Below are 8,946 nucleotides of genomic sequence, written 5' to 3' on the forward strand. Positions count from 1 at the left end.
ATCGATTCTGAAAACGGTTACCGGTAGTCGTTAAAGAGCTCTACTTTGAAGTATATGTTGTGTTGGCAGTGGTACTCAAGCACATCACTAAAAACCGCACATTCGTTAACACTGCCTTGAATGTAAACATAGGTAACGTTTTATGGCCCTTTGTGTGCACTCATCACCAGTGCCATGAAAATCCATTGCCCCAAACATCTATTGTCCTTTACATTTAAAATTTTAAGGCAGTGTTATTGACACATGGGGAGGGTTTTCCTGGTAGTTTTATGCATGGTGGTCAAAGCTCTATCCAGGAGCTATGGAGTTTGGGTTAATTCCAAATGATTTGGTCATAAGGCGTATAAAGTATTTTTGGTTATATCAGCAGTGTAAAACTACGTGCTTCAACGTACTATACATGAGCCACAATCTTAATTGATCAATATTTACATGTTAGTACTAGGGATCGATAATAATCAGCAACTTTCCATTAACTGGCCGTAATTTTCCATACAGTACAAATTTATTAATGTAAAAGTTTGATCGCACATTCGATTAAGATGGTTGGCCACGTACGGTGCAAAAGTTCAACATACATATATACACTGCAGCCTCCTTCATTTAAATGTATAAAAGTTGTGAAATACACGGCTTAGATCATTGTACTGTCCACCACCAAAAGCATGAACGTTGTTGCATCGCTTTATTCAGAATCTTTAACAGACCTGTAATGGGTGATACCTAAATCCATCACATACCAGTGTACATATGGTAGAATGTACATGTAATAGCCAGTCTGTTTATATGAAATCACTTATGGTTCAACTTTATTCAAATTAAAACACTCATGCTTCACTCGTGAAGAAAAAATATTCAGGTGGCTTAAATCCAATCAAAACGGCATAACAGGAGCTTGAAATAAACTCAAGGCTCTGTAATATTTACCTATTAAAATAAACGTTGTCAATGCTGGCTGATTGCTGAAGGAAAAATAATGCAATGGCTCTTACCCACCATATTTACATTTGATTGACATCTATTTAATACCATCATTGATGAACAGGTTTTATGCCATACATCCAGTCCTAGCTGTAGCATTTGGGCATCTGTGGCTTCAATGGAATCTAATTATCAATGCAGTAAATAAATGAAAATTTAGCACTGTTTTTCTTTTTCAAAAAGGTAAATTTCTTCTTCTTCTTTAATTTCTAATCGTCAACATCAAGGTTTTCAAGTTCCTCATCCAAGTCCTCCAGGTCATCTCCAGTGAAGAGATTCTCATCCACAGGCACACCATCAATCTGACCGCTGTCCAGTGATGGCTCCAGGTGCTCTCCATTGCTGGCATGATCCTCAGAACCACCACATGCCTCTGCAAGTTTGTGGCTTTCTGTATCAGAACCACACATGAACAGTTAAGACAACCCCACAAGTGCTTTGCCAAACCGAGCACGATACAATGACTTAAAAGGACAGTTATTTTGTATACTACATTATGTTAGTGTCAAATAATATTTTCTGTGGAATACAATGTGGCCCTTTTGTGTTTAATGAGAACATTTTCATGTGCCAATGCTGTAATAAGACTTCAATGTGTATAGCGTCAAAAGGTATCTCAATGAATACCGCTTGTCGGTAAATATTGAAAAAGGCACTCAGAATGACACAAAAAACAAATCGTATTCACTTGCATAACTATTGCATTGGGAAGATAATGGCAAGATTGGAAAGGTAATGTCGAGCTCCTAGACTGAGTGCTATATTGCCATGGAAATATTGTTAGATAGAGCACCAATAAAGTGTTTGGGAATATGGGAAGTCACCTCACCATCCAATAATTCTTCAAAGCTAAACTCTACTGCAAATTATGCACTTGCAAAATACAAAAACATATTAAATAGATGTGTGTATATATTGCACTCTTTTAACGTACCCTGATCAGCAGATGCTGCATTTCGGGATGGCACGTTGTTGAACCTGTCCTCTTTCCGAGAGACCGATATTCCTGAAATGTCCACCTCCTTCTCCACAAACCTGCTCTCGTCTATCTCATTCACATCCCCCTCATCCTCCATCTGTAACAAAAATCAGCAAAGCTTATAACTTTCAATGGAACATTTGACAAAAAAAAAGAAACATTTTGTTGACATTTAAAATCATGTGCTTTTTAAAGTGTGTATTTGTGACTAAAATATAACTCGACATACCTCTTCATCTGACTGTGGTGCATATTCTGTCTCATCTGCCTCTTCATCATCAGCATTGACCAGATCTGGATGAAACTCAAACACCTCTCGTCCACTAATCTGCACACGCATAACAAGAGCATTAAAACACTCGTAATCACCGTAACAAAAATTGTAGATTTAAATACCATCTCATGTCTATCTATACACACCCCAAGTGTTTTTCCAGCTTTGTAATCTGCTTTCCTCTTCTCCATAGCTTTCTGAAATTTCACGACCTTCTCCTCTCTCTTTTTCATTTTCCACTCCAAGAAGGTTTCCAATGTGATCTTTGTCACATTTGGACCGAGCGCATTTCTCTGAGAAAACACACAAAAATCCAAACCAATTTAAATATACCATTTTGTTTGTGATGATGTGATGGAAAATAAAAGACAGCAGTTCTGTTATCACAAAGTCATACAATCCTTGAAGGTCTTTAAATGTTAAGAGCTTGCTTCTAAATGTTCAAACAACACTCTCTGGCGGGGTTTCCGGTTGTAGAGCTTGTTTTACAACTCGAAACACGTGGCACAAGTAGAATATCATAGATATACACCACAAATATAGTAAAAAAAAAAATCCAAGTGGACCAACTCACGAAAGATTACTTGGACAGTTTGTAAAGCTAAGTTTAATGTAAAAAAAAACTCCTTGGCAATGGTAAGAGCAATGCAAATTTAGCATCTTGAGGTTACAAGTGTTCAGTCTGAATATTGTAGGTTTTCAAATCTCTACTTCTGACTCATGTCTGCCTTGCCTCTTTTTCTATGAGGTCCTCCAGTGAGATTTCCTCCTCTTTCTCATCTTTTTTCTTTTCTTTCTTGAGAACAAATCCAGGTGGCAAGGCATGTCGGTACATGCAGCTTGGGCCATTGGGACAACTCCAGAACCAGCCATACTTCTGGCTCTCAATGGCATCCAGGAAGAATTTGCAAACCTGCAGGAAAAAAAATACATGCAGATTATAGTTAATCAGACTTACTTGTCTTTTACAGTAAAAATTCTAAGACATGTAAAAAAATAAGAATAATCCTATCTTCAAATAGCACACATTTTAACACCGTAAAACTCAACTGCTTTCTATTAATTACTGAAGCTCATACAATTTCTGTTTTGGTTTTCTGCAGCTCATCTTCACCATGCTTCTTATTGATGACCTCTTCCAACTTTGCCTCATCCCAGTTCTCCATGTCATCTGTTAAATAAAAGTGCCATTACAACGTTGCATTTCAATCGTGTTCATTCACAAAATGCAAAGTATAATCCAACTTTCACTGAAGTGGATGAATGAGTAGGGAGCCACTTACCTTTTTCTAGATCATCATCTCGTGCATCCACATACATGCTGCGCTTCTCTCCTTTCCTTTCCAACGACAGGTCATGCGAGAACTTACATTTGTCTCCCTTTTTACACTGTCCTTGTTTGTAGAAGGCACAGACAACTGATTTGGGGTCGACACCTGTAAAGAAACAGTTAAGGTTCCGTCTCAATTCTCCAGAATGCTGAATAAAATGTCATCAGACCCATTCAACAACAGAAAAGTTAAATTTCTTTTTTTTTGTAAATTAATATTGAGACATTAAAAAACGCATGAAACATTTAAGGCTTGTTATTACCTTTGCTTACTTTCTGAGCAGCAACTACTGGCTTGAAAAGTGCATTCAGTTCCTCGATTTCTTTCAGCTTGTCATCTTTTTTACCCTTCTTGTCATCCGCTGCAGGTACCTGGAATAATCATACGTGTTTCCGACTGAAACAATGAGCGCGTTTTGCACAATTTTACCCTCGCTCATTTTAATTTCACATTATTTAATTGGAAGATTACTTTATAAAGGCAAAACAAAACATTCCACTGCACAAGGTTGGCTCTTTTTAATATATATCGAATACAGTACAGCAAACATTTGTAATTTGCGGAGTGCATATCATTGAAACATGTGATACATACATATTTAGAAACAGATACCATACCACTTTGGCATTTCCTGGATTTTTCACTTGAGTAACAACTTGCTTGATGAACTTTTGTTGTTTGGCTCCTTTTTTATTCTTAAGACCAAAGGTTTTGTCCTAGGGGGTAAGAGGATAGACACATTTCAGTAAATATTTCCAAGACAGGGATTATAAATCTTGACTTAAAGCTTTCGTGACTGCAGGAATTCATTCTTTGGGTCTTTCGGTAAAGTCACGTAGATAGGTTCAAAGAAAATAACAAAAAATGTTCTTTGAACCTATCTACGTGACTTTACCGAAAGACCCAAAGAATACAGGAATTATAAGTTATATATGTCATAGTCAAAGCCACAATTGATAAAAACAGGATAATTAACTTTATCACTTTATAATTTGAGATTATATTGGACGGTGAAATTCCACTATTCTAAGAAAGCTGCACATGCTTCGTGACGAACCAACAATTCAACAACACAAACCTCATGACAAATGACAGGCAGTAGACAGAACCTGTCAAGATAGCTAGAGTTCTCTGTTGTGGGTGTTCCACTTGGCTCAGTAACAAACACATTAACCCGAGAGCCTCATCACACAACCGGGGTCAGGACATACAAGGTTATCACGTCACCCAGAGACATGCTCGCTATACGGGGAGCTCAGCAACATCACACCCTGCCACTCCTGCGTTGATCCATCTAAATCTTATAACGAAGACTTTAGACTGCAAAATGAAGATCCTAAACTGCAGGCCTAGAGCCTAGCCTACAGCCTTTACATTGCAGATCCCGGACTGGTGACCCCTTTAAAAGACTCACAGGTTACTCTATAAAGGAGGTAAACTCTTGACAGGAGACTACAATTTAGACTGCTTAACCACTACAGACTAAGGACTGCCTTTAGACAGTAGACTCTAGACTGGAGACTGACATCAGCACAGAGGCAAAGACACGTGAATCTAGCCAAGAGACTATACAAGATACGAATTGGGACATTGTACGAAGTTTTCTACTTTCCACGTTTTACACTGCTTAGAACAATTACAGATGCCTCTATAGAGTATAGACCGCGGACAGGCTACCCTAAAGGAGACGTTAAACAGGATTGTGGACACGAGACTACACAGGAGACTCCACAAGAGACCCTACATAGGAGACTACTTTACAAAGGAGATTCTACACAGGCCATACCCGACACAAGAGACCCAACATAGGAGACTACTTGACATAAGAGATTCTACACAGGACATACTCGACACAGGAGACTCTACACAGGAGACTACACAGGAGAGGACAACACAGGAGATCCTACATAGGAGACTACTTGACATAAGAGATTCTACACAGGACATACTCCATACAGGAGACCCCACAGGAGAGACACCACAGAAGAGACTACACTGGCGACTCGAGACACGACACTCTGTCGAGACACACGGCTCTCGGCGAGGCCGCCGCCGCCGCTGGGCCACGCGTCCACAATGGCCAGGCCCGAGGAGCCGCTCCGCTCCGGGGGTGGGGGGGATGGACGTCCTCCCCTCCCGCTCCTCCTCGGGTTGGCCTCCACTGCGGCTCGGCAGCCGCCGCCGCTGCCGCCGCCGCCGCCGGCGCTCACCTCGATCACTTTCTCCTTCTTCTTCTGGTCCGCCTTCTTCCCCGGAGCCGCCGGCGCGGACACCTTCTTGGGCGGCATGGCCGGGCGAGGTGGCGGCGGAGGGGGGGGCAGGGGGGGTGGGGGGGACGCGCGGTGCACGCCGGGAGGCTCCGCCTCCGGGGAGGCTCCTCCTCCTAACCCAGAGCACCCCGCGACACGCCACTTCCGGGGCGGAGGGGACGACGATGACGTGCGGGGGAGATGTCAATGAAGAGGTTTCCCCTCCTCTCTCTAGATCGTGTGGATGTCAATAGAGAGGTTTCCCTCCATCTCTCTAGATCGTGTGGATGTCAATAGAGAGGTTTCCCTCCATCTCTCTAGATCGTATGGATGTCAATGAAGAGGTTTCCCTCCATCTCTAGATCTCGTGGATGTCAGTAGAGAGGTTTCCCTCCCCCTCCATCTCTCTCCCTAGATCTCGTGGATGTCAGTGGAGAGGTTTCCCCCCTCCATCTCTCTCTCTAGATCTCGTGGATGTCAATAGAGAGGTTTCCCTCCCCTCCAGCTCTCCCTCTAGATCGTGTGGATGTCAATAGAGAGGTTTCCCTCCATCTCTCTAGATCTCGTGGATGTCAATAGAGAGGTTTCCCTCCCCTCCAGCTCTCTCTCTAGATCGCGTGGATGTCAATAGAGAGGTTTCCCTCCCCTCCATCTCTCTCTCTAGATCGCGTGGATGTCAATAGAGAGGTTTCCCTCCCCTCCATCTCTCTCTCTAGATCGCGTGGATGTCAGTAGAGAGGTTTCCCTCCCCCCCCATCTCTCTCTAGATCTCGTGGATGTCAATAGAGAGGTTTTCACCCCCCCACCATCTCTCTAGATCGCGTGGATGTCAGTAGAGAGGTTTCACTCCCCTCCATCTCTCTCTAGATCGCGTGGATGTCAATAGAGAGGTTTCCCCCCTCCCATCTCTCTCTAGATCTCGTGGATGTCAATAGAGAGGTTTCCCTCCCCTCCAGCTCTCTCTCTAGATCGCGTGGATGTCAATAGAGAGGTTTCCCTCCCCTCATCTCTCTCTCTAGATCGCGTGGATGTCAGTAGAGAGGTTTCCCCCCTCCATCTCTCTCTAGATCTCGTGGATGTCAATAGAGAGGTTTCCACCCCCCACCATCTCTCTAGATCGCGTGGATGTCAATAGAGAGGTTTCCCTCCCCTCCATCTCTCTCTAGATCACGTGGATGTCAATAGAGAGGTTTCCCTCCCCTCCAGCTCTCTCTCTAGATCGCGTGGATGTCAATAGAGAGGTTTCCCTCCCCTCCATCTCTCTCTCTAGATCGCGTGGATGTCAATAGAGAGGTTTCCCTCCCCTCCAGCTCTCTCTCTAGATCGCGTGGATGTCAATAGAGAGGTTTCCCTCCCCTCCAGCTCTCTCTCTAGATCGCGTGGATGTCAGTGGAGAGGTTTCCCTCCCCTCCAGCTCTCTCTCTAGATCGCGTGGATGTCAGTGGAGAGGTTTCCCTCCCCTCCATCTCTCTCTAGATCGCGTGGATGTCAGTGGAGAGGTTTCCCTCCCCTCCATCTCTCTCTCTCTCTAGATCGCGTGGATGTCAGTGGAGAGGTCCCACCCCCTCCCCACCAGGTTGTGGGGAATGTCACCTTAAAGGTTTCTCCCTCCAGATTGTGGGGATCAGAATCCGAACTTTTATTCTTACTGGAGTAATCCGATGTGCTTTAAAGCTTTTTTCACAGATGTCCAGGAGGCGCGGGTCAGGACGTTACAACAAGCAATACAAAAATACGATAGGCGTGCAAAGTATAGGAAAGTTAAATAAATAACTTACTTAAAATATAATCAGGTTAAAGTTTAAATATTGACAAAGCTTTCGTGACTGCAGGAATTCATATTCTTTGGGTCTTTCGGCATTTGTTCAAATAAAATAATTAAAAACTTCGACGTTTCGATCACAACACAAGCGATCGTCATCAGGAGGAGGATGATGACGATCGCTTGTGTTGTGATCGAAACGGCGTAGTTTTTAGTTATTTTCTTTGAACCTATCTACGTGACTTTACCGAAAGCCCCAAATATTAGTCAATCTGGATTTGAAGTTTTCGTGACTGCAGGGATCCATACTATCTGGTTCTTTCGGTAAAGTCACGTAGGTATAAAATAAAATAAATTATACCTACGTGACTTTACCTAAAGAACCGGAGAGGCCCCAAAGAATAGGTTAAAGGTTCTCCCTGCAGACTGTGGTGATGCTAGTATAGAGGTTTCTCCCTGCAGACTGTGGTGATGCCAGTGTAGAGGTTTCTCCCTGCAGACTGTGGTGATGCCAGTGTAGAGGTTCTCCCTGCAGACTGTGGTGATGTCAGTATAGAGGTTTCTCCCTGCAGACTGTGGTGATGCCAGTGTAGAGGTTCTCCCTGCAGACTGTGGTGATGCCAGTGTAGAGGTTTCTCCCTGCAGACTGTGGTGATGCCAGTGTAGAGGTTCTCCCTGCAGACTGTGGTGATGCCAGTGTAGATGTTCTCCCTGCAGACTGTGGTTATGTCAGTGTGGAGGTTTCTCCCTGCAGACTGTGGTGATGCCAGTGTGGAGGTTTCTCCCTTCAGACTGTGGTGATGCCAGTGTGGAGGTTTCTCCCTGCAGACTGTGGTGATGCCAGTGTAGAGGTTCTCCCTGCAGACTGTGGTGATGCCAGTGTAGAGGTTTCTCCCTGCAGACTGTGGTGATGCCAGTGTAGAGGTTTCTCCCTGCAGACTGTGGTTATGTCAGTGTGGAGGTTTATCCCTTCAGACTGTGGTGATGCCAGTGTAGAGGTTTCTCCCTGCAGACTGTGGTGATGCCAGTGTGGAGGTTTCTCCCTGCAGACTGTGGTGATGCCAGTGTAGAGGTTTCTCCCTGCAGACTGTGGTGATGCCAGTGTAGAGGTTCTCCCTGCAGACTGTGGTGATGCCAGTGTAGAGGTTTCTCCCTGCAGACTGTGGTGATGCCAGTGTGGAGGTTCTCCCTGCAGACTGTGGTGATGCCAGTGTAGAGGTTTCTCCCTGCAGACTGTGGTGATGCTAGTATAGAGGTTCTCCCTGCAGACTGTGGTGATGCCAGTGTAGAGGTTTCTCCCTGCAGACTGTGGTGATGCCAGTGTAGAGGTTTCTCCCTGCAGACTGTGGTGATGCCAGTGTAGAGGTTTC

The 8,946-nt window shown here is 44.1% G+C and overlaps 1 protein-coding gene across 1 annotated transcript; it reads right to left on the reverse strand.

Moving 5' to 3' along the window:
* Positions 1-668: 668 nt before the first annotated feature.
* On the reverse strand, positions 669-5,908 carry ZC3H15 (zinc finger CCCH-type containing 15). Its single transcript, XM_032946286.2, has 10 exons — positions 5,776-5,908; positions 4,183-4,281; positions 3,828-3,936; positions 3,518-3,670; positions 3,314-3,405; positions 2,968-3,147; positions 2,381-2,527; positions 2,190-2,288; positions 1,916-2,057; positions 669-1,372 (listed from the first exon to the last, which is right to left on the reverse strand). The coding sequence occupies exons 1-10, from the start codon at positions 5,851-5,853 to the stop codon at positions 1,191-1,193; spliced, it is 1,281 nt and encodes a 426-aa protein (XP_032802177.2). The 5' UTR covers positions 5,854-5,908; the 3' UTR covers positions 669-1,190.
* Between the last annotated feature and the right edge of the window lie 3,038 nt (positions 5,909-8,946).

Source organism: Petromyzon marinus, chromosome 4 (assembly GCF_048934315.1).
Source record: "Petromyzon marinus isolate PM22_M1 ecotype Great Lakes invasive population chromosome 4, UKy_Petmar_22M1.pri1.0, whole genome shotgun sequence".
NCBI lineage: Eukaryota > Metazoa > Chordata > Hyperoartia > Petromyzontiformes > Petromyzontidae > Petromyzon > Petromyzon marinus.

Excerpts from the sequence above, each read along its gene's own strand:
- ZC3H15 (XM_032946286.2), bottom strand. The coding sequence starts at position 5,853 with ATGCCGCCCAAGAAGGTGTCCGCGCCGGCGGCTCCGGGGAAGAAGGCG. Across the intron at positions 4,282-5,775 it reads AGAAGGAGAAAGTGATCGAG|GACAAAACCTTTGGTCTTAA; the intron begins GTGAGCGCCGGC and ends CTTACCCCCTAG. Across the intron at positions 3,937-4,182 it reads ATCCAGGAAATGCCAAAGTG|GTACCTGCAGCGGATGACAA; the intron begins GTATGGTATCTG and ends TGATTATTCCAG.